The following is a 27,023-nucleotide window of genomic DNA, read 5'->3' as shown; positions in this document are numbered from 1 at the left end:
TCTACCCTATCTATCTACTGACTCTATCACAAATTTGTCTTGAATTTGAAATGAGAAGCATAGAAAAAGTTTTATGGTGTTATCTTTTTCTGTTCAAACCCTGGCAGGGGTATTTCCACTTCCCTCTCTCTCTGTCAGGGGTATTCCCACTTCCCTCTCTCTCTGTCCCACAGTAAGGTAAGTTAAATTATTTTTTTTTTTATTTCTAATCCTTACTTGTTTTAGACCTACTACATAGGCTTTCAGAGCCTCAGTTCCCTACTGAACATTGTGTGAGCAGTAACTTGCCATACAGCAGTCTGAGGAGGGCACATGTTTATCCTCTCTTCAAATAGGGTAGACACTATAAGTCTTTATGATAAATTAGATTAGCTACAAGTGCAGTCGCCTGAATTTCTACAGAAATTCCTGTCTTAATCAAGAGTGCTTTTACAGTAAAGATGAGTGAGTGCTTCAAACTTCTGGAAGTAATTTTGAAGCTGCACATACATTCTGTCAGAAATGTATTTATGGCTCCACTTTCTTATAATTTTACCACTCTGAAGATACTTGGTTTTACATGAAGGTGAATAATAGCTTCTCATTATATTGCATTTAGAATTGAGACTGAACATAAGGGCATAAGAACTATACTTTTGTTGGTCATAATAAGGTTTTCCTAATTATTTGAACTGCATTAATGAAAAAGATAAAAATAAAATAGAGAAAAAGATATGTTAGCTGCAGGGAGAAAATGGCTACTGGATGTCAGACCTTACATGACACTTCTAAATATAATAGAAGTAAAAATAACACACTTTTTATGGTTGAAAAAGATTATGAAAATAAGACAACTTTTTGAGTCAGAATAGGAAATTAAGTATACAGGGCTGAGAAATAAAATTTAGCCAAAAATTATGGATACTAGTTTTCATAGGTTAGAAGAACTAGTTAAAACCCCATTGGTGTAGAAATTGTTGGTTAAAAATCCAGCATTTTATTGATATTTCTCATAGGAAATTTGGAGCATGCAGCCATGTAGTGGAAAGAATCATGCCAACAGACATAATAAAGGACATCAGGAATGCAACATTTATTAATGAGAAACAGTTTTCCATAGCTTCAGCATCCTGCTACTTTGGTCAATTTAATTACTCAGTTTGACTGAGTAAGTAAAGGTAGCCAAATATGCTAAAAACATGCTTGCCAATATTTGCAAATCATATAGAGAAAATCCCAGTAAAGAATTTTATGTTCACACAGCTTTAAAAATTTTTAGCACAAAGAAAGTAAGTAGAAAACTACACCTGAAAAATTAAATTAATTCTGTTAATTTAATTAAAAAAAAAAAAAGTAAAATTAAATTAACACTGTTTCCAGCAGAGGAAAAAGGTTCTTTCATGAAATGGAAGCATGCAACATTAAATGCATTTGGATTGTTAATCAACTGCTTTATTTAAAGCAATAAGCAGTTAATTAATTTGTTAAACACACACACAAAAACACACCCCAACCCCTTTCAGGAAAGGACTGAAAGACACTTTTTTCTTCATCATGGGTAGGAACAGCCTCAAAAGTCATAAAAATTTCTTATGAGAACCTGTAGGTATTTTTTATAATTAGTAACATGATGTGATAAAACCAGAGCCAGGATTTGTAATTAACAGATGTAGAAACAAGCCTGTATTTTATGTGTGTTTCTAAAGTAAGACAAAATTCTTAGACAAGCTCGTGCTTCAGTGCTCACAGAAATAAATTTTTGGTGTCTTCTAATAGGAGGGAATAATAACCACTGAAATATCCTTATTTCTTTGCATGACATCCCAAATACCATGAAGTACCAGTTTCCATTCCAGATTGCTGTATAAAATCAAAAGGACAGGAGGAAGAAGGAGGTGCGAGCAATGTTAGCTCCACTGCCTTTCCCAGCACAGGTGATCCTTGCACTGAAGGAAGCAGCTGTAAACCTGGGGCACTGCGGTGGGAGCACTGCAGCTCTTAGGACTTTGTATTTCAGCTCAACCCAAGATTTATATTTTACATTATATTACCTGAGGTATGTTGATTTACTTTACTTTTCTCAGTAGATTATGAAGAGTTTAGGGACAGGATTAGTTATAGAGTAAAGGTCTTCTCACACGTGTGAGACAGAATAGGTGAAAAATGCATAGCAGGAATGCCAAATGAAAAAGGAAAATTGAGAATAACAAATGATGGGATCCTTTCAAGATTATATTAAGTTATTCTGTATGTCAGTATAAGTAAAGTTTATTGGTTTAAATTGTTTACAGCTTTTAAGATTTAAAAATCCTTGGTTCAGTTTTTGTCATGGAAGAAACTGGAGATATTTTTCATTGTTATCTCCCTTGAAAACTCTGCCTTAAATTGGCACTCATTATTCACTTAAAATATATCCTAATCTATCAAAAGGAAAGAGATATATCTGACTGCTATTTTATGAGGAATAAGTATCCATCATCTCAGTTTATAATTGCACATTATGAGCACAAGACCTAACTGCTTTAAACAAGTAGGGTTGTTTGATGCAAACACAGACACCAGAATCAAACTGCCTGAATTTATTTGTTATCCTACAAGAGACTCTGTATTCTCATGTGCTATTTGCCTGAAAGGATGCCTCCTAGTTCAAATAACTGTGACAGAAAAGTTCCTTGAGGGAAGGGAGAAATCATTATTTCAGTTGTGGTGACTTCCACAGCCTCATCTGTAACCTCAAGGCTGCCATTGTCTGAACAGCTGCTCTACCCTGATTCTATGAGAGAGACACGGGTCTGCACTTGTTTCACCATACTTCAAAACTTAGCACAAGGTGAACCTTCTTAGACGGTCAGGATGCTGTTCACCTGCTTCATAAGGCTCAATAAAAAAAATTGGAGATCAGGTAATTGCTCTTTGCTGTCCGTGCCAAAGCTCAGGCCACCATGGACCTCAGTACTAACGTTTTGATTAGTAATTTCCAGCACATGGTAAAATCTGAAACATTTTCAGGATATTTTGATTTCTACTTCATTATACTTGTACAGATAGAGCTATATTACCACAGCACACAGAACATAGCTTTATGGAGATTTTTGCACATATCCTCAAGATACTAATGTCCTAATTCTCACTATTTCTTTAATGCATTTTTCATATGCACTTCATATGGAATCCTTCTAGATCTGAGAGATTCCAAAATATCCCCCTCATTTTAACATTTAATATCAGCTGTTCTCATAATTTTTGTATGGTGTTATTTGAACCAAGTCTGCAGAATTTCATGCACAAATTACAGAACTCTCTCTGTTGCCACGCCAAATATTATGATATTTTTACCTAATATATACCTCTAAGTGAAATTTAGACTTATCTTTTGCATAATGTAGTAAAATGATTCTTCCTTCACTTGTTTTAGCTCACTGTAAAATTTTAACATGGAAATCTTACAGACTTTGGAAGAACGCTGTTAAGAGTAAACTTAAGACACTATAACAAATGTTGTTCTTGTGGAAAATTTTTTCTTCATGTGTTAACCATGACATTTGTAATGAAAGCTAATTTTCACTGCCTTACAAGAAAAGCTTCTATGTTGCAGAACACATTGATAGTTTTAATTTTTACTGCTGAGATATTGCAAAGTAACTGTCTTGGTTTCTGAAAAACATGCAACTTGACATGCTTTTTATTGCTGCCTTGACTGGTATAATTAGACAGGATGGCCTGAGGCATGACAGTACTTTGTAATAATATCTTTCCATTTTAAATTTATTCACTGTTCTTAAGCACTGTGGCTGCACATTAGGTAATTAAGTACTTTGTCCAAACTGATGGGATTTTCTATTTTTCCTTTGCATAGCTGAAAATTTCCAACTGGAACAAATGTTTTTTCAGCTAACAATTTCAATATGCCTTTGACAAAATTTTTAAAGTACAGAAATGCAAATATTTAAATTGAAGGTAGCCTCTCAAATTGTCAAGTCATTTTCCATGCAGGTTACCACTGCCATTGCAAAATCAAAGTAGGAGAACTGTGAAATTCACACTCACATTTGAGAAATGCAAATACATTTTTTGTATTCAGAAGGAATGCCTTGTATTTCCCTCATGCTTAATCGTTGGTTTTCCATCATTACTCAGACTACTTATGTTGCATCCTTATCTGTACAAAAGGATATGTAAAAGAAAGTGCGGGGAAGGATGATAAAGGACTGGACCAGGCAGTCAATTCTGTGAGAGTATACATGAAAAGCTGTATTTCTTTAAATTGATAATGCAAAGGACTTACGTTATGACTTAATTTATTACTTAGCTGCTTTCTGCAAGTATATCAAAGGGGAGGGAGAAAAGATTTTAAATCTGAAGACAAGAATATCCTTCCTTAACTCTCATTTCAATTCTGAAATGGTTCATCTATTTTCTTATGCTAACAGACACTGGTGATATTTTCATTTGTCTTATTTATTATCGTAAATAAGGGGATATTTATTTTATATTACACCTTTGCACTATTACTGGAGTACTGTTTAAAGTTCCTGTGTTCCCAGCTTAAGAAGGGAACTGTTTGAGCAATCCAGAGGAGAGCCACAAAGTTAATAAGAGAACAGGAAAACCTCTGCTACAAAGACAGGGTGAGAAAGTTGGAGCTATTCAGCCTGGAGAAGAGAAGGTTGAATGAAGAAATTTTTTACTGTGAGAATGGTGAGGCACTGGAACAGGGAGGTTCTGGGTGCTGCAATCCTGAGAGCATGCAAAGGCAGGCTGGATAAGGCTTTCAGCAACCTGGTCTAGTGGGGGATGTCCCTGCTCATGATCTTAAAGGTCCACTCCAATCCCTTAACATTCTATGATTCCAGGGCTGAACTGCAGTAAGGATAGTGAATCTATTTAAGCTGTTTGGCATTTCAATTAATGAGTGAAAACCAATTGCAACAAACTTCATGCTCCACCATTAACTGTAACTCATTAATCTGTCAAAGATTTACCATAGCAGCTAAAGAGAAATTAACTGTGATTTAAATCAATTGCTTAGTACTTAGCTTTAATTGACACATTAAATCTGTGTCAGAGTACCAATATTTGACTAATGCCAAACATCCCTGAAAACATGCTTTCCTGTACTGAAGAGCTGTAGGGCGTTCATTACAAGAAGCAATGCAGATACACTGTTAATTATGATAAACAGTTTGTCTGTGGCACAGAGAATTCTTGGTGATCTGTTGCCTCATATTTCCATAGGTGGGATCTCTCTTTCCAGAACTGATTTTGGCAGTAGGTAAAACTAAGGATATCTTTGTTGTTCTGACTCTGCAATTACAGAACCTATAGAAAGGCTGAGAGCAGCTGCAGTACTGTACTACTTCCTTACTACAAAGAAACTTTGTGAATTTTTTAGAACCAGATGATTCCTCCCTCAGACAGCAATGTCTTCATACATACGCCTTAGGAAAATTCCTTCTTCTTGCAATTTTTGTTTCTAATCTTCCTGTGATTCTTTTGTAAGGAAAAGGATTCAGTTCCACATGCAAACACATGGAAAACCTTCCTGTCTGTTCCTGCCTGAAGTTAGTTGGCTAAACACACTGTGGGTGATTAGGATGTCTAGATTTCAGCCCTTGAAGGTTGAGGATGAGGAACAAGGCCTGTTCAGTTCCTGGAAAAAAGCTCTAATCCTAGTCTATATTGAAAATTGTGGGTGCTCCTGCTCCCTCCATTAAGTAGGACAGCCCAGATGGATGAGGTGAGAACTAACTTGCCTCTGATTTCAGGAAGATTTAAAAATTATTTGAGCTATTCATAAAAGATTGTTGATGGATTTGAATGAACAGGTCCTCTGAGCAGTAGATTTTAAGGTGTGTATCAATGTTTTTAATATTTCTAGAGTTTTGGGGGTTTTTGTTTGGTTTTCTTTGTTTCTCATACATTTCAGAACTAGTAGATATCCCAGTGGTGTCCTGTGAATGGTTTGGTTAAAACTTTATTTCAATTTTACCTACTTCCTTTCAGAGTTTGACTCCAATAACTATCCATCAATACTCATATTGAAGTCAATAGAACTAGAAGTCACTTGGCAAAGAGCTGGCTAAAACAAGTACTTCAACATTGCTACATGCAATGTCAGATCTCTCAGACTTCCTTACAAACTTAGAGTTCAGCAAAGAACTTTACATACCACTTCTGCACCTAGTGCTCTCCCTTGGTGTGCCACCTGCTTTCATACCCTTGGATCCTGAAGTGGATTCAGAATCCCTTGGATTCTGAAGCGGTCTGGCTCCTGTTAGCATGCTGGCTGACACAGATAAACGCTTCTTGCTTTATTTTCCTCTGGGATAAGTAATACCTCATTTGACACCACTACAAATGATGGAGGATGAGAACCTACTACAACTACTACAGTTCTGTCTTTGCCTTAGAGAAAGTATTGGGACATTTACAGGATGCTTATTAGACAGAGCTATCAGACTTTATCATTCAACCCACAGCTAAAAAAAGAATAATAGTCAGTAGTTTCTGAGAGAGCTCCATGATTTCTTCTTTACTTACACCCTTGTTTTTTTTACAAACCATTCAAAATCAGTTGAATTCAACAATATGCTACAATATCTACTTACTTTCCATACCTTTTAGGGCTAAAACATTTCAAATGGATGGGTTTAGTTTATTTTAGCACTGATTTATTTTGTTGAGTTTATTATCAGTAACAATACTGGATTTTAGTTTCTGTGCTCATATATAATCATCAGAAGTCAAAGGTAGTTAACATCTAGGATACTTATTCTTAAAAAGATTAATTATAATACTGACATACTGTATATTAATGTTTGTCATAGCTCCTACTGTATGTCCTAGAATATTTAGTAATTAAAGATTGAATCGACTACTCCCATATTTAATGGGAGCTGTGTGGTCCCAGGTCCTAATGCATTACACTAAAATCACATTTTGAAACTTGTTCGGTGTAATTGCTTTTTAAAGCCTTAGCTCAGGGGCTTTTAAAATGTTTGCACTTTCAAGCAGTAGTAAAAAGGCTTAGATGATAAAGGACATGACAATTACATGAACAAACAACATACACTAAGCCTCTGTCTTCATTTGGTCCCTACCATGTTCTCATTTGGCAAAAGAGTCTGTTTTTTTTTCTGCAAGCAAATGATGTGTCCCCAAAGAAGTTTTTGCTGTAACAACAGAAGGTACTTTTTGCTAAGTGAAAAGTTAAGTTTTTCTGAGAATTTTAATTTGTTCACATGAATTTTTGGTGCTATATATTCCATTTTGTTATTAATAAATTTTATGTTACCCCTTTGAATATGACTGGTTTCAATGAGTGACTGAATGGGCTAATTTTATAATTCTTTACTGAAAATGTGTATTTGAAATCCCCCTCTGTTTCATCTCCTCAGAGAAATATAACCAAATTAGATCAAATACAATTTTGGGAATTCCATATTAAATTTCTCTGATGCCTTCCTTGTGTTGGTAGACAGGTATGACATTGTCTAAAATAGGGTAAATAAGGTAAAACAAAAGGTAAAGCTTAACTAGGTCTAATCCAGAAGCAGGGTCTGCTAATTCCTACAGTCTAAACACCTGCTTAAATAGGCTATGAGCAGGAATATATTTCTGACTTAAACAAACTTGGTCAGATATGAGTTGACCTTAAATTTATTGATATGCATGAAATGTACCAAGAGCTCACTTAGGAAAATCATGTTGATTTAGTGGTTTTACAATGATACCATGGCAACACATAAAATCTTATGTGTATTTGAACTGTACTAGTACTGAGAAGAAAGGGAATGATTTGTTTGTCTAGACAAAGACATAATCTAGTGGCATTTGAAAACCCTAATACATTTTGCCTTTTTGCTGCTGGTTCAAAAGGATGCACATGTCCTGCAATCCTGTGATATGTCTACCTTCCCAGATAACTCAGGGAGTCTTAGGGATTATTAAGGCCACACTAAATCCACTGGGGCAACTAAATAATACTTCAACAGACACAAACTCCATTCAAATATTGATTTGTTCCTTTCATGAAGAAATTAACTTAGTGAACAAGTACATGTGGATCTAGATGAGTAGTAAGGGAGGAAGAAGAAATTTAAATTTTATGGCCTTCCACTAGGTCCATGATGAAATAAAGGTATTTATTGAAAAGTGAATCCTTATTTTAAAAGATCTCAGATACTGTAATTTGTAATACTATGGTAATACCAGAACAGTAGTCACAGGCACAAATCTAAAACATTTTCCCTACATTTTGCTAAGCTGGGAAATAGTCTTGTTACCTTGTGAGGTCTAGTATAAATATTTAGAAATTGAAGTAAAACTCTCCAAAATTAATTTAAAAATTAACCAGTGTAAAATATCAATATATGCAATAAAAACTGTGGTTATACTTGTATTTAGTATATATTTTATATACATATATGATATACATTAATAAGACATGCAAATTATGTATTTAATATAGTCAGTTTTCTGAAACTGTAAAGCAGCCACATTCACAGCAGGAAAAAATATATTGCAAACAAGAGACTTAAAAATGGTTGACTAGAAACATCAAATTTTCAGTATTCTATCCCTCAATCCTACCAGGAGTTAAGTAGCTAAAAGCTAAACCCTCATTGAATTTAAATCTTTTAAAAGAAGATAGAGGATCTAAAAAGAAGATTGTGAGGAGATCCGGCATATTGTAGCTTACAATGTTTGTAAATGGAAATCAGACTAGAAATGTTCTTTATCTAATCCTGTTATGCCAATAAATTAGCTTGCATATGTTCCTATACATTTACCTTTTGAAAATCCATTAACTGAAAAAGAAACCTAGTGACTGAAATATTAAGCAATGTAAAGACTTTTTTAAAGCCAGGGAAAAAATTCATATTCTCCAAGAGTGCTTTTGAAGATTATTGTTTTATCATCAAAAACAGGTAAATAAGAAATAATGAATACCCACTTTTTCTCAGTTATGTGTATTCAATACATTTGTTTTTAATTCACCTTCAATATCTTAATGGTTGTAGTAAATTTTAGGGTAGTATCTATTAACATTGCCTCGGTCTCCAGTGAGAAAGGCCTTGAGGAGGTGACTGCGTGTTTCTTTTTTTTAATGGGAAAGAAAGATATGGGATTAAATTTGCTCCTAGGCAAAATTAAATTTTAAGCTGAGAGGCTTGCAAGTTGGGATCTTTCCAAACTCTGGAGAAAGCTACAGCTTGTTTGAGCTAAGGTAAAGTTAACTTACTTCGCAGTGGCTGTTACAGGGCTGTTTAGATTTGTGCTGAGCACAAAGTTGATAACACAGAGGTGCTCTTTTTTTGTTTCTGAGCAATTCTTTAACAGAGCCAAAGCATTTTTGGTTTTGCTTTTCTAACTGCTGTGCTGGTTAGAAGAGACTGGGGGTGTGTGGGAAATTGGGAAGAGACAGAGCTGGCACAGCTAACATCCACTGACCAAGGCAATACACCAATATGACCGTGTGGCATCATACTCGGTATATATTGGGAGGGAGAAAGGGGTAGAAGGGCAAGGAGGAGGGGCATATTTAGAGTGATGATGTTTGTCAAGTTTGCCATGTAACTGTTACCTGTGATGGAGCCCTGCTTTCCTGGGAATGGCTGAACACCTGCCTGCCCATGGGAAGCAGTGAATTCATTCCTTGTTTTGCTTTGCTTGTGTGGGCAGCTTTTGCTTGCCCTATTAAACTGTCTATCTCAGCCCACGAGTCCTCTGACTTTTACCCTTCCAATTAATTCTCTCCCAATCCCGCTTGTGGAGGAATAAGAGAGAGGTTATGTGGTAGTCTTTTGCTGGCTGGGGTTAAATCATGACGAGGGATTTTTGTTGGCTTTGCAGTGCTTCCCAGCTCTGGATGAAATTGTTGAGAATTTCAAAGCCTCTTCAAGCTGGAGCACTAGAGGCATAGGAGCAGAGAAGCCTTTGAGATGGGATCACCTGCCATTTGGAGAGAGGGAGGGAACTGTCAATCTGTAGATCTCTGTCTAGAGGCACCTGAGTGATGAATCTGAACAGCAGAGTAGCACTTCCTGGGTAAGGTGGTTAATTAGATAAAGGGTCAAATGGAAGTGCTTAGGAGTGAGAAAGGACAGAACCCAATTTCTGTGCTGAAGGAGACGGCTGCTGCTGCTAAGGCCTGCATAGTATATCTGAGATTCTGAACTCATAAGGGTTATTTTGTGCAAAAAGAAATCAAACTATCTGAGAGATTTTGAGGTTTTTTATTTTTGGAATTGGTATTAGGATCTAAAAGGATTAAGGTGAGGGAGGAAGAGGTCTAACACTACTTATGTAATGGCAGTAATGACATAGGGAGTGGCATGTCAGTAGAAAATGCATATCATACCACACATTGCTGTGATCATACTGACTTTTAAAGAAAATTAAAGCCTGATTCACAGGCTCATAATACTAGTTCTGCTAGCTTTTAAGGGCCATAATTGATAGCATGGTATGTATTGTCTATGAAAAAAAGAATCTGGTGTGTAAAAACTTCTGATGAATTGTACAATTTTACTGTTTAATTTTAAAGTATTGTAAAATGGTTTCAACTTTTTTTTTTTTTTTAATATATGATTTACAATGTATTTTTGCACTATGGGTATGATGTCTGAGCATACAGCTCTTTCATGTTGAGTGATTACTGTAATTAAAAATTCACAACCAGCATACGTACACCCAGAGTGCAGGAAGTATCAAGTATTCGGAATAGAATGAAGACATGGTGGGAGAACAGAGTATTTAACTGATGCTAAAATGATGTTTTGAAACTCATTCAGATCAAGAACCAAATCAAGAATCAATCAAGAATCAAATAATTTCAAGGTAATGTAGAATGTTTGTACTGAGAACTTTTCCAGGGCATATTTACTAGACTCAAGAACAGAAATTAGGAACAAAGGTGACAATCCAAAAATAATTTATTTTCTTAATTCAGGTTCATTCAACAGCTATTCTAAAGTTCACCGTAGCTTTTGTTACTGTAAACAGAGCTGGTAAATTTCAAGTTCATGCAAAACTGAGGGAGACAGGCAATAGTCATACAGTGATAGATGGGGATTTATGGACTTAACTCCTATTAGCGTTAATGGGAGTTAAAGACAAAATCCACATATATCATGATGAGATTAATTTCCATTGCTTTAATACATATCATGAAGCAGCTACACTAAAGATATTTTTAAAACTATTACTTTGACCTAATCCTTTGATTTAACTATTTTTTATAATGTTTTTACATTGATGTCTGTGTTATAATTTTAGGAATCATCACAAGTGTTGCATAATCATAAACCCAAGGGAGTTCATCTTTCATGATTGCAACAAAATAAGAAACTTCATAAAGAGCATACCTCATATGATGTGAACAGAGCTATATAGTGATGCCACAATCTTATTTTCACAGATACTAAGTTTTCCTACAACAGTGACTGAGTAGAACTCTGCTTGTATATTAGATATTTCACAGATATTTCTGGATAATGCTGCAATTGCTATACCAGGATGTAGATTTTTAGGAACAGCCTACCTGATAACAGCCTTCAAACAGATTGAAAAGACTAATATAATAGTGTGGAAGTAAGTAAGAAGATACTGGAAGGGATGGGAGTAAAGCCACATGATTTCATAATGCAGTGCTGTACAAGTAATGGTTTCCCCTTTAAGTGAAAAAGAGGAGTCAGAGGAAGAGGAATCAATGTAAACAAAAACAGATAAGGGGAAATAAGAGGTGTGAACTTATCTAATCTTTGCTAGAAGATTAGATCACTTTAGGTAAACAAAGGATATAAAAATTTAACTAAAGGCTAAGTCTCCCTTGAAATGAGAAGATAAAGATTCTGGAAGAACTTCGATAAGTTTGTAAGGAAACCATTTGGATTTTAGGGAGGATTAGAACAGGTGATGAGTAGTATTTAAAACAGCACTGTATGCAGTAGCAAGGGCTTGAGACATAATGTAGGAGGTCACTTCAGGTTTTCTGTAGCTAAAAATTGCAGTTAGTGCTATGAGGAAGTAGAAAGTTTTGTGTCTATAAACTGAGCTGTTCAGCTTTCTGTATTTTAAAGTGTTTTGCAAATTCAAGAATTCTTGTTAAAATGCAGCAGAAAGGAGGTTACATTTCTATGTCTGGATGAGCTGATTATAGCACCTGTACTGGTAAATATTTATCTATTTTAGATAAACCAGAACACAACCAGCAAGGCTACTCCTGCTACCATTTCCCTAGACCTAAGAAACAATCTTTGACTTATGAGTTTTGTTTTCAGAACTTGTTTGTACCTGAAATTGGTATAGATAGTTGTAAAACTGATTTGACATTTCTTCCAGGACCAGGAAGTCAAAGCAGAAGATAGTGTATGCATTTGGTAGTAGTATAGAGAGATTTTCTGGATATATCAGCAAATCAGATACTTGACTCTCATGTTTCTATGCACAGCTTCAAATTGAACTCCTTCTTAACCAGCACCTCTGAAAACACATCCTCAACACCTGTTAGTGATGTGCAATACAAAACATCACCCTTGATCTGCTGTTGCAATGTCTAAGCCTTGCAACTTAGTGAGACACCTGGAACATGGCTGTGCTATTTTTGCCTTGTATTTTCTTGTCCCTCTCTGCTTCATTATGCTGTTATAAAGCCAGCCAGCATTTTACATTATATCTTCCACCACAATTTCCAGGGAATTCCAAGATTCCTGTCTAAAAAGTTATCCTAAACTAAAAGTTCCATAGCAGAAGTGTACATAAAAATGCTTTCCATTTCTGTTTGGAAAACCAATGGATATAGGAATTCCTTTTTAAATTAAAAAAAAAAAACAACAACTATTTTTTTGCTAATTTGTATCTTGTATATGTACTGATGTGTTTTTCCAAGCAAACTTTGGCTCCATCCTATAGAGTTTCCTTATAATATAGAATAGGTCCTGCATATCAGTAGGGTGATACGATCTCTCTTCTTGGAATGCATGTTCAGCAGCAGGATTTGCCTGGGTTACTGCTGGCATGTACCAAAGTGGACAGCTGTAGACCCACTAGAATTTATAAAACCTCTGTCTACTCCTGACTCTGTAACCTAGGATCAGGACGGCAGAGGCCAGTGTATGAAAAATAAAGGATGTCATATAATCTGATGTCCAAACTTGCATAAGAACAATCAATTTTTCTGTGCCTTCATAGAAGGGATAGAAGGGAGTTGATTGTCAGACAGGGACTTTTTTTTTTTTAATTCTGAAACTGTAAAGTAGCCATTATTGCGAGGCCTCATTTTCACTCATTTGAGATACAAAGCATAGGTGTTTCTTCCTCACGCTTCAGTATTGCTATATATACTGGACAGGTTTTTAGTGTATTTGCAGTAAGGAAAGGCATCTATTTCCTTGTATTTGAGACATCAGCCTAAATGATTCATTTGAGGAAAAACACTTGATGAAACTCTTTAGTATTGAGGTTTGTAATATGTACAAGGGAACGCTTCTTCCAAGCAATCTACTGAAAGACAACCTAGAACAGGTATGATAGAACAAAATCAGAAATGCTTATTGAAGAAAGATGAAGCTAAAGAAATTAAGGAGGTGTGGATTAAAAATGGTTTGATTAATTATGGTGGCTTAAAAATGGGTTGATATGGTTTAAAAGCACATTTTATTTGTAAATGCAAGATAATCTCATTAGTGAGAGGAGTACAGAAAGATCTGTGCTTCCTATCTTTTCTGCAGAAAGATACGTGCTTCCTATCAACATTAAACTCTTTTCAGACTGAATCATGAAATACCCCTGAGCAAAAACATGGTAAGGCCAAATAAGAGACATATGATTTCCAATTGTTAATTGAGATTAATTAAGAGTGTTAAATTAAAATTAAATTAATTAATTCAGCATTAATTGTCTGCACTGTTGTTATTTGCCATCACACCTCTCTGTGAGTGTCCCCTTCAACACATTTTGAGTACATGCATTATGCTAAGTGTATTAACACACACTGAGTTAAAATTGCTCTAAATCTGCATTAAGGTCAGTTTTGTGCCTGACCTTTAAAACTCAGAAAACCATGAGCAAGTTTATCAGTCACATCCCCCAGAATAAGAGCAGATATTTTGGTATGGCCTACTGTGTACCCAATAGACTAGTTGTTTTGTGTATTCTGTATTCTGTCTCTGAACATTTGCAGCTGAAAATGTTGGCACTGATATTATTCTGACCTTGTGTGACTGAATAATCTCCTCTTATTTTTTGGTAATTGCCGACCATATATATGACACTGCTCTTAATGATCACAAAATCTTTTAGCTTTAGGAGATAGAGCGTGAATACAAGCTGAGTGCAGCTTGAGCTACAAAAACTCTCTAAGGAACTTTTCAGGGTATTGTGATAAAAGCTGAAATCTAAGTTCCACTGCACCAGTAAGAAAAGTATTTGCTTTCCTGTAGGATATGGTTCCCATAGTGCCAATATATATTTAATTTACATGTCCAAGCAATCCAACCTATTTGTCAGATCTTTAATGGTATATGTGCTAAGCTTTTTACTATTTATCTCAAATGAAAAACTTCACGTAAATTTGTATTAAATATGTTATGTTAATTGAAAATAAATTATAGTATATAGTTTAATATATAATTAAATATAATATATAATTATATAATTAAATCTGTTATGAGGAAGGAAAAGAAAATAAACCAGTTTACAGAGTTGACCAGCTGCAAGCCTAATTATGTCACTTTTCCCATTTGTCTGCCTCTCCTGAGCTGTTGAGCAGGTGTAGATGAGTTAAAGGGACCGTGCTTGCCCGAGAGACGCACTCCGCCCTTCCCATCGCACACTGCCACGCTCCTCGTCCTTCCCGGGACCTACCCCGCCCAGCAACGTGAAGCTGGCACCGGGCTGCTTTGAGACGAGCAAGGCGGGCTTTTTTAACCCCTTGTTTTTCTGCCTGTTTACTCTGTCATGCACAGCCGAGGCAGCAGAGGGAGCTCAAAGATTTTGGTCATCAGCAAGAGACCTTGGGAAGGCCGGACACAGACCCGGGGGCAATTGGGGCGGCAGCGAAGGGCAGGGCTCGATGCATTTGGGCTCCTTTACAGCTGGTACGCGGCTTTACCCTTATCCCATTATCAGCTGGTAGTTTTGAGTGCAAGGTATCAGTGGCCAGTTTTTATTTCACACTTGTTGCACAGTTTGGAAAATGAGGTATTTATCAATAATTTAAAAGTCCTCTTTGAGTCTAAAAATTTGTTCTAATGAGTTAAGAAATAGGTACCTGAATTTTAAGGAATACAGTAAATTCAATTGATAAAATAGTGAAAATTGAAGACATACTGAACTGCAGTGAATTAACTATGGCTACAAATTCAGTTTGTGAAATAATGCAAGATTGTTTTCATTGTCATTTAAAGGTAGAAAGATTTTTGTATTTTTTAGAAGTTCACCATCAGTATTAGGGAGAAGAAAAGCTAATAAGCCACATGATTGAAAGTCCTATCCAGGCAAAAGCATTTGTTCTGCAAAGAAAGGCTTGAGTCTCTGAGAGGTCATTGGCAGCTGACAATAAGTCGAAGTCTGTTTTGAGCTATGTCAGTGAAGGCATTATTAACAGAACACAAGCATCATGAAGGTCAAGGTTGTGTTTAAATATCCAGTTTTTCAATGCATCAATATTAGAGAATTAAAAACCTTGTGGTTCTGACCAGGTTTGGTATTTTCTGCAACATATTACATTACCTGGAACTATTTGTTACAGACCAGGTTGTTGTCTACCTTGACAAATTGTTTCAATTTGCTTTCAAGGCAACACAGAGCAGAATGTAGTTTGATTATAAAACAGAAATTTGGTACTAACTTAACTAACTTGCACTGAAAGGAAATGTTTATAATTCTCTGGTTTTGGAGAGAAAATCCAATTTAGATGTGAACTTGGTCATCCTCTTCCCAAACTCAGAACAATTTTTGTGTATTAACAACTCCAGTTTTGTATATCTCCTTTATATATCAATCTAGTGACTTGGTCTTTGAACTTTACTGACCTTGTGGTCTGTCTCCTCTTTTGGACCAGATTCACTCATCCAGACGTTAGGAACACTATTCTAATCATGTGTGTATTGCTTAATCCTCTGATTGAACCTGAATAAATCTCTCTAGATGCCCTGTCAATCTGTTTGGGATTTGCAATCTGGAAAGGCCCCCAGATACAAATGAAAGTAATTTTCTATCTGAAAAAAAAATCATCTACCTCTCTCAGTAACGTCTACTACTGTGTTCCAAGGCAGGTAAAGAACAGGCAGTTGTTAATACCACTTAGAGATAGGGGGCTTTTTTTGCTATATCAATTAAATTCTGTCATTCCTGACTCCTGAAATTGTTGGGATTTCAGAGTATTCTATATATTTAGATCTTACAAACTCCCACAGTTCTTCTGTCATCTCTCTGTGTTTAACCTGCTCTGCCCCAAAATTACTATTCAAAATTACTTTAAAAGAGGTGTTTTAAACTTTCTTCGAACAAATGTGAAGCACTTGTAGAGACAAGGAATGTCAATATCTCCCCACACTAAATTTTAGTGACTATATCTGTATTCCAAGTTACTAGCATATATATCACATTTTAGTGAGATTATCCTGGGGTTCTCATCAATTCACAGTCCAATATCTAGTTTTGCTACCTTTACACTCTGACCCCTTCTTCTTATTTTGTTAAAAATCTCAATTTTTTTGTACTGTATCATCTGTCTTTCTTTAGTAGAAAAATTTCAAGTGTATGTACAAAACCACATAACCAACTTATTTTTATACTAAATTTTATATACCAGTTCAAAGTTTTAGTACTTTCTATTATTTCAGTGCAATAACTCTATGGAAGAAGGACTTTTAAAATAAAGTATACATCTCCATATACACTGTAGATGACAAAATTCAAAAATATTATTAACAAAGTTGCTTAAGGAATTAGGACTTTTGAGATTGGGAAGGTGGAACATTATTGAAACTAATATCTATCTAATAATTATTTAATTGCAACTGTCAAATAAAACTTAGGTAGAAATTATGTAAAAAAAAACACCTTCTAGCCTTGGCTTTACTTTTACTTGTGTGTATGGTATAATGATGAAATTTTTGTTAGGAAAAAAAAATCAATTGCCAAATTAGGAATTCTCACTTTCCATTCTCAGAAGTGGATTTCCTTCTTCATGGAGTTCCAGGAGAAGAGAAGCCCTAGGTGGCTTTAGAGCTCATGGAACATATTTCACGTGAACTTCAAACGTTGACTGAGTTAAAATATCTTACCATGGTTGTCTCTGCAATGGATCCAAAGCTGTTTATAAATATGTTGCATGTGACATTAACTGGAGGACCTGCAAAAGAGAAAAAAAACCCCATCAGTCCCTGTTCGAGAATTATTCCTTATTGATTGATTATTCAGCATAAACCATTATAAACAATATCTACTTTTGGAAGAAATAATGCTACATTCACAAGTAATTTAATGCACAATTAAATTGAATAGTTTCTAATACTTTTCTTTTGATTTTTCTCAAAGGTATACTAGTTATCTGACCAGGTTTAGCAATTAGCAATTAAAAGAACCCACAGAAACAACGTTCAGTATAAACCTGAACACATGCTTCTATACAAAAAATGAAAAAAAATCCCATTTGAAATATATAGTAAAAATATTTTATGTGTATTTCAGTGAGAATGCATGTCACTTCTCACAACAAATAGGGGGAAAAGTGACTTTCTTCATTCAAGGCAGCTTCTACCTTCAATGTTATCTGTCATCACTGGGAAAAGAAATGCATTATTGCTGCTCTTATCTCTACTGCTTACAGGAAAGTAATTTAGATTCTATTCCCATTTCTTTTAAATTCACAAAATGTTTGAGTCCATTTATGACTGAATTCTTTGTTACCGTGGGTCCTCAGTCAACTGTTGTTTTGTCTTATCTTGCATTTTGAAGAATCAATAGTGGCAGAGTAGTCATTATGGTAACTGAACAAGGAATTGCCTCTTCATGAAAAAGGGTTTAAATTATTTTCCAGAAGTCACTTTAAAAATGTCATTGTGGAAAAGCATGCTAATTTCTCCATTATTCCTTATCAATTTCATTCCGTGCCCAATAGAAAAATAAAAAAAAAAAACCCTTTTTCCATCTCCAGTTTTTTTGTCACCTTCCTACAACTCAATATTCTTTATCAGTAAACCACTTCAGCACTGGAAAACCTGGATTCTTTTTGTAATTGTAAGCAGTCTAACAATGAGATATCTGTATCTGGAATATGAAGATAGGTCTTATAAACAGTTATGTAATATCTCTTTTTTAGTATCACTGAAGAATGAAACTCCTCTGCTACTACTAGTGGATTGCAACTAGCAAAATCTAATGACCAATAAATTTCACATTAAATACTTGAAGAATCAGAATGTCCATTAAAAATACTGACAATGGAACAGAATTTTGAACACCCAGCTTTCTTTCTTGACAGCAAAAATTATTTTGAAGTCCTGTAATTCTAACAAAACACTTCAACACATACATGTCTTTGCAATACACAAAACTCCACCTATGGAGTAAAATACTCAGGTAAGGAGGTAGCACTTGCAGTCACTTTGGTATGCAGTTAATTCTTTAGAGTTGTTGAGTATATCCAGTACTTCTGAGAATTCAGTAAAAGCTTTAAATGATCAACTCCTGAAAAGAATCAAGGGAAAAAGGAAAAGCAGGGACCATGAATGAAGGCAATCATTAAAAACTCTCAGGAAGAAAATTTTACTTCTTGCCCATCTTAGTAATTTGTTTGCAAGGCAGCTTTTCTTTCAAACACTTCCATGTTATAGTACCTGCCATCCTTTCAAATTTGATGTGATGCTATCTTGTTTAAAATGGTGCTATACTTTAAAATATGTTTGCCTTATCAACATAGTTGCTTTTATTAAAAAAAAAAGCTCTAAATCTCTACAGTGTTGGTGCCTAATTTCAAATTACAATAAAATAGTTAGTAGCTAGTTAAAAGGGGCAGAAAATTAGAAGCTAAAAGTAGCCTCCAAATGTGTTAGAGTTAACTTAAAGATACTGTGCTGAGAGTAAAAATGAACTTCCCAGAATATAGTCAAAAAGATTCACAAATATGAAGCTGTAAAAGCTGGAAGTCATATTCCAGCACAGGAATTCAGACAAGTTGAACATAGATTAAAGAGAGGCAGAAAAGAAATAGAGCCAAAACTCACTAGAGACGGAAAAGGTAACAATGATCACTATCTACAAGGCATTAAAAATAGAATCCTGCCAAGATCTGAAAGCTGATTAAGGTATAAAAGTATCCATGGAAGTGAAGAAGGTCAGAGCAGAAAAACCAACTGAAGTCTTTGTAGCAGCATTTGTCTCCAATTGCTGGCTGTGTCAAACACTAGAGCCAATCTGCTGGAATATTGTACAAAGACTGTAGAAGACATTTCAGACCAAGTGAACAGGAACAAACTGACTGGCTGAGGTGATATGAATCCAGACATTATAAAAATCTTTGCGGAACTGTGGAGATACAATTCACTGTAAGTCAGCTGTCACCTGTGTCAATTTTGTAATCAGTGGAAATGTGTATCATGTTCTGCAAGTATAACTTGAATCAAAAAAAACCCCAGATTTCAGGTATGATGGTGGGGGACATGAACATGAACTTTATCCCTGCAAACTTTACCTCTGTACCAGCCAAACTGGTAGAAATAATGAGAACTTTTACTACAGATTAATATTATATAAAAATACATTAGATTAATAAATATATTTATATATTATTGGAAAAAAAATATCAAAAAGTCAAAAAGGATCAAAAATTCTATTAAAATCTGCCAAACAAAACCAGCTTAAGTAGAAAACACTGGAAAAAGGTAAACAGTAGGTAGTACTCTGCAAATACACAAATTTGTAAAGAACAAAATGAGGAAATAATTCTCCATGTCTTAGTATGTCACATGCCAATAAAATCAGTAAAATAATTAGCAAATTTAAAGCAAACAAAAAATTTTATTTTTAATATTCCAAAAGATAAAGGTTTTATTGCCAGAAAATAATGAAAAGGCCAAAAATATAAACAGCTTCCAGAAGGGATCAGGAGAGCATATGTAACTAAATTATTTTTTTTTCAGTTAAGTCCTGGCCTTCAAAGCTTCTAAACTAATGATTGCTGAAAAATTTTTGGCAATAGCAGGGCAAGTAATACTTTGCATTTTCCTATATATGCTCAAACTTTTACTTTAATATTTAAATTTTTTACATCTACGTTAGATAATTGTGTTCAAATTTAAAAGGCAATGAAGTGTTTTCCATACTTTCAGGAATGGACATCATCTGCAATATTGACACTGAGTAAGAGAAACACTTTACTATAGGTTTGATGTAACATTAAAAAAAATGCAACAGGAACAGAGCTTTTACAATGATTCTCAATTTCCTGATGTATTCCATAGCTGAATAAACACCATGTCTTCTCCATTATATTTTTTGAACAAGAACTCATATGCAGTATTCCATATCCAAAAGCAGAGAACATAAACAAAATGCATAATTTTGTCTCCTTGACTAAGATTAATTATGAATAAAATTGGTAATTAAAAATCTTGTCTGCATAGAATTTTACTGGAACAAAAAATATTTTAAAATTAATGTCTGAGTTATCTCATTAGTACTTGCCCTCTTTCTTTAAACCTGTCACCAGTTTAAAACCGCAAAAATGCATTAAGACCCAGCACTTGTTGTAGGAGTAATAAAACTAACCAAAAAGTGGCAAAGTCACTTAAGGAGATACTTATTCTTAGTGGTATGTCTGAATCATTCTGGGCAGATCTGTTCAAACTGCATAGCTGTCCAGAAGATTTAAAATATGCACTTTTTGAAAAGGAACAACGTCAAATTAGGTTTTGTCTCTTTAAGTTTAAATAGTTACAAAACAAAGCTCTAAATCCTTTGAATTTTACTTTCAAGAAGTACTGCATTTAATTTTGTAATCTCTAAACCATCTGCCTATTCTTCACTGTTGGCCCATCAGAAGATTGTGATTGGATGCCGTCCATGACAAACTATAAAATTAAATCCCTAAATCATATAGAGATGTGTCTGAAATTCTTGTGCACGTTTATAATTTCCTGAGAAATATCAGCACCACTAACTTAAAAAGAGCAAAGCATTTCCAGCTGTAGTAAATCCTGGGTAACAAGTTTATATATACACGACTAACTGTTTATGGTTTGCTGATGAGGAAGTAATCTGACAAATCTCTTACATGGTCCTTATGAATCAGACTGGGCAAAGTCTGGTAAAACCAGCACGTAGCAGTGGCTTTAGAGTCAAAACCACTTAAGTTTCTGGAACTTGGAGATGTCAAAAAATTATAACATTTCTTGCTGAATAAGAATTAAGATGGAAAGGCAGTGACAGATGACTTAGAGGAGAAAGCACTGCCAGTTTGAAGGAAAATTTTTGCAGTAAACATGGAGTAAAGCCTTATTGTGAAATGATAGAGCTAAGAGAATCTCTTGGACTCAAGAGTTTAGGCATGGGAGAAAGCAACTAAGGCACAGTAAGAATAATTTATAATTTTAAATCACAATAGCTTTATTCTTTCAAAACACTATTTATATTCTGGGTAACTTAAAGACTGATACCTTATTTAAAAATTCAGTAATAGAGTTAAATATGGTTCACTATTATATTGGAACTCCTTGTTTTCAAAAAACATAATAGTCAAATTTACCTAAATTTCCCAGACTATGAATGTTAGAATGGATGGCCTTTGTTTGTATGATACTTTGCATATTCATATAAAAATATGGTTAGTGTTCAAATTACTTCACTAAATACTCTAATGTGCCTGAGTCTGGATAATATGCTAAGACCCTCAGGAGATGCAGTCACTCCATTTGCAAACTGTTTCAGCCTTTGAATCTGCTTTGTTTTAATTGAATCTCCCTTGTGATCAGTGCATAGAAGGCACATGCCAAGATAAAATTGCATGTATTGAGGTATTGAGAACTTGCAATTTCAGTGGAGAACTGGGAACAGGGAAATGAACAAGAGGAAAGATGGTCCTTTTGGCATTTCAAGGCACAAATGGGGCCCAGGTATGAGGACTATAACTTGGTGGTAGAAGTGGTTACTAAGATAAACTGTCTGGAGTTTGATGGTCAATGTCATTAACACACTTTAGAATCAGACAGGTATGACGATTTGGCCAATCTTTCACAGAGCTTGCTTTCTGTAGTGTTTCATGCTATGGCAAAACAAGGTGGGAATCTGAATCTATCAGTAAGCATTTCAAGAAAGGAAAGAAACTAACAAACAATGTTAGATAACTGAAATCTAAGGATAAGGCCTTATGAAAAGCCTGCAAGTGGGCAACTGTGAAAGGGGCGGGTGTAGAGTGTATTGCTGCTGAAATAAACTGCCACACATACAAAAGAAAGGCAAAAGGAGGCACCTTTCTTTTTTTTTTTTTTTTTTTTTTTGGGAATGTACTTCTTAGTTTTCATATTTGTTTCAGAAATTGCATTTTTGTGAGCAGTAATACTGTAATACTGACATACTGAAAGCCTGAAAGTTTAGTTGTGAAATTACCTTTGAAATTTGGTCTGATCCTCGCATCATAGCCTGACATCCTACCCATTAGCTTGTCCAGGAAATCGGACGGTGACATTGGCATGCTACGAGATCTTGCACTGTCTGTTTCCTTTGTGGCTACCAAGCTAACAGCAAGGAAAAACAAACAAACAAACAAACAAAAATTTGTTAGAAGTTTTGTTAGTGAAACGTTGATTTTTTTAGTCAGTCACTGTTCATTTTTGTAGGAAGAGGAAAACAGGAAAGCAAAGACAGTCTTTCAAGTTAGTTAATGCTTCACAAATAGTAGTAGCAAAGAAATTGAAACAGTAAATTCTTTCTATATCTGTCATTTAATACATAAATTTTATTATGCTATGCTGCACAGGTATAGTTTACTTTTTCCTCAGAACTTCTGAAGTGATTACTAACACTTTCAGTCAGCAGTAATCAATATCATTATCACAGAGTTAAATAATGTCATCTACAGAAGTAGCTGTGAATGTGAAATGTCATATTTTGGAGTCTATTCTGAGATTGCTCTAGTTTAACTATGTGTGCTGTGATAGAAGCCTGGATCAGAAAAAAAAAGTACTAAGGACTTGATTAGAATAGTACTACTATCACCAAGTTTTGTTTTATGTTGATAGGTAACCATAATAAAACAGATCAGTCTCTTGGCGGGTGGTATTGTCTTAGAATTTCATTTTCTGTTAAAACAAAAGACTGCTACAGTGAGTAAAAAAACCAAACCAAAACAACAACAACAAAAAAAACCACCCCACAAACAAAAATCCCTACTGAGTTACTGAAGAAACTATTTTAGGACAAACTTTTTTCTCAGGGCCACATGACAAATGATGTCTCCAATAGCTTCCCCTTCATATGCATGCAAAAGTCCCACTGACATTCTAAAGTGTGTTCTGCACATGCTAAGAGAGAATAGTAGTGGCACTGTGATCAGCCATGGGACCCAAAGGAAAAGGCTTTGTTTTGTGGAACAACTCTTACTTGAGTGCTGTCTAACACATTGGAAAAACAAAACAGTCAGAAAATACATAAGTTTTGAGTAATATTGTGATACACAGTGCAAATGAAATAATTTGTGGCTTTTGGAGTCTCAAAAATGATAAAGAGATCTGCATGTTTGTGCTGAATTCAAGTAAAAAATCCATTACAGGAAGACTTAAATCTCTTTTACATACACAATTCATTGTCTCCATAAGCAATTCACTCTTTTAGAACTACTTAAATATGTTTTTGTTTAGATGTAAACACAGGAAATAATGTAAAGCCTTTAGAAATTTTGTGATTCATAAGAAACCCATGCTAAATCTTACTTCTTAACAGAGGATGGAATACCAAAATGGAAAAATTCCATACAGGAGCGCAGACTGAGAATGTAATTTCTTTCTTTCCAAGACTCTTTTACATAGGAAGTTAAAAGTTACAGTTTTATAGAAATTTCCATTTTGAAGGTCTGCTAAAATTTTTGTCTTCAAGTTTGAAGTTTGGATTTATTATTTTAAATAAAAAAAGATTTCATATTAGTCCTTGAGAGTTACTAATTTGGGCACACATAGAATATGAACATAGAAGCTTCTAGGAAGCTATGGTTTCCTCATATTTTAATTAGAAATGGAAATTAAGTTTTTTAGTTGTAATATTAAATTAGAAAGTTAAATTTTATCCTTGATTTTATTTGCTTAGTAAGTGTTTATTCCATTCTATGTGTAAGTTGATTTGTATATTCTTAAATTGTTCATAAATTGTTAAATTTTGGATATTTCTAAATTGTTTTCAATATTTTTGTATCTCTTTCAGTAAAAAAATGTTTTTTTACTCTCTTTCAATAGTTAACCTAGTTGTTTATTTCTTCCCATAGCTGCAGAATGTATTTCCGTTTCTGAGTAAGTAAGTATTCAAAATAGTCTTTTTATAGTTCCGTTTGAAATTATCTTATTGCCATAATTTTCATTATCAATCATTTTGGATGGATCTGATTCATCACATTATTACAACTTGTAGTGATTAATGTTTCTGTAAAACAGCACTAATGTCTTTAAAGCAAATAAAATACAAGAGTCAGATTACTCTTTGTTGGGTGTTATCTACTTGGGAGGCAGGAGAAGCGAGTTACTGTGTGTATACATTTAGTATATACACTTAAACAGTTAGATTTCTTTCTGGTAGTCTTCTGTAAGGAATTTATACTTCTATTCCTTAGGTATATAAAATTTCTACACTATGGAATATTACAATCCTATATTTTTATTCTTAATATACATATATTATCCAGAACTCAAATATAGAAAGGCTCATTGCTTGAATATCATTTGCTGGAAAGGAAGAATTTTTTCTTTGCTCTTTTTTTACTACATTGAAATTTTTGTAAATCATCCTTTGTTGTACTTGTTGCTCTTGGTTTGCCATGGAATAAAGTAATTTGAAATTAAGGTAAGTAATGCTGACTGGGAAAAATAGTAATTGCTGTGACTATGGATTTTCTCAAAGTGATATTTACCTTTTCATATGATGGCATCATTAATATTTGCTTTTGTTAATCAATTTTAAGTCTCAGAGTATCTTGAATAATTTAACGCCTGCTTATGAAAAGAATACATTCAGAATCATTAATATCTTTTGTATAAACAAGTTCAAAAGTCAGCTGTAATTTGTAACTGAATCTTTCTTCAAGGAATGTTTTCCCTTTTACTAAGCTTGGGGTGTAATGAGAAAAAGCTGGTCGAGTTCTGCAGAATTCTACACTTTTGATTTAACTTTTATTGAAAATATGTATTTCAAGAATACATTTGAACAAATAAAACTTTCATCAGTCAAAGCTGACATGTGGAATAGTCGTCTAGTTAAAAAGGAGCTAGACTTGATAATGTAGTAAAACTCAAGTAAAGCACTGGATTTTAGGAAGGGATTTTCTGTTTCCAGGTAAATATAAACATTTACTCTGCATGGTAGAGGCTCTTCAGTTTTATTGCACACTGCCTCTGAAAGTTAGGCCTCTGGCTAAGGGCTTAGAGGAGGGTATGCTCCTTTCATGAACTAAGGATTGAGCTCCTTTTAGTGTTAATGCACATAGCTTCATCCTCGATACACAACTATTGCATAAGTCCAGGAATGGCTTTGTGTGCCTCCAGAGGGAACTCATTCTGACCTGCCACAGTTCTTTAAAGAATATGTACATGCATTTTCTAACAGGCAGAATTATAGGAGCTTAATATCAGCAAGAATTTTAATATCAGCAAGGTACAATGGACTTGTGTTTAACATAAAGTCATTATGTGACTTTAAATGACTGAGAAAGAAAGCTGTACACGTTTTGAGAGGTAGAAGCTTCCCATTGCTGAAGTCTTTTATTGGAGAGAGATATAACATCACAGTCTTCTGGTCTCTTCATATTTTATGAAGAAAAGTTACCAAGAATGTTCTCCCTGGTAGTGATCCTGAGTTGTTCCTGTGAGCTATTGGCAAATATTACTATCAGTTATAAGGATTTAAGCTATTTTCCAATTTCAGACTTAAAACGGTACATGACTTCAATTTTCTGGATGTATCCTGAACATCTTTAAAACGTAAATTAAGCCTTCAAAAACAATAAAAAAGAAATTTGATAACTGAAGTTGTGGACAAGAATCAAGAAAAGAAATTGAAAATGTAAAAAGATACATTAAAAATTTATTTGTGATCAGACAAATTACACCATCAAAACTTAGGGTAAGAATTTTTGTTTCAAATAAGCTGTCACACAACACCAGACAAGATCAGAAGATTAGAATCACAAGGACTATAATTACTCCTGTTTCTGGTCTATTTTTTCCATTAACTTATTTTTACACCTAAAATCTGTGGACAGATGAGCTTTGCATCAATGCCTTCAAGCCTGTCAAGTAGGAATTTCAATGACTGAGATAAGAAACTCTCCTAAATCACAGGTATTTTACCTACAAAGAGTCATATTTGAATCAGAAACTCTTAGGTCAAGCTGAAGATATTTTAAGTGGGATATAAATCCCACTTAGAGAGAAAGAAGCAGCCTGACACAGGCAAGATGCAGCTTCTCTAGACCAGCTACCACATCCTAAATTTGAGAAAGCAAGCTACTTGTAAGAATGGTGTTCAGCAATGCCATCTCTAATCTGGAAAGAAAATGCAAAGCAGTTGATGATTTAAAATTAAGAAATGCAAAAGAATTGACAGAAACATAAATTCTGATGATGTGAAGAAAACAACCTCTTTCCTGAAGTCAGGCCATTTAAGTAGGATAGATTAAAACAATTAGAGGAAGGATATTTAAGAGATGTATAAACTGTGAACATGGGCAGAGTTGGAGAAAGCAGTGAAGAAGGACTCAGAATTCCTCAACCAACTCAGCACTGTTGTGGTGAAGTTGTCCCTGCGCTGCTGTGTTATCCAGTGGTGCGGAAAGATTG

General features: G+C 34.6%; 1 protein-coding gene across 3 annotated transcripts in view; it reads right to left on the bottom strand.

The window, feature by feature from the left end:
• Positions 1 to 27,023, bottom strand: part of GLRA3 (glycine receptor alpha 3) — an 85,279-nt gene that overhangs the window by 39,572 nt on the left and 18,684 nt on the right. For 2 of the 3 annotated variants that reach the window (XM_012573466.5, XM_012573467.5), the window contains exons 2-3: positions 22,594 to 22,721; positions 17,274 to 17,341 (exon numbers count right to left, since the gene is read on the bottom strand). In XM_012573466.5, coding sequence (XP_012428920.5) covers positions 17,274 to 17,341; positions 22,594 to 22,721 — 196 coding nt within the window. The remainder of the gene's footprint in view (positions 1 to 17,273; positions 17,342 to 22,593; positions 22,722 to 27,023) is intronic. The other variant, XM_030271325.4, reaches the window with a different exon arrangement.

The sequence above is a fragment of the Taeniopygia guttata genome, chromosome 4 (assembly GCF_048771995.1).
Source record: "Taeniopygia guttata chromosome 4, bTaeGut7.mat, whole genome shotgun sequence".
NCBI lineage: Eukaryota > Metazoa > Chordata > Aves > Passeriformes > Estrildidae > Taeniopygia > Taeniopygia guttata.
The sequence above is the reverse complement of the archived record's forward strand: the minus strand, read 5'-3'. Positions and strand labels throughout refer to the sequence as shown.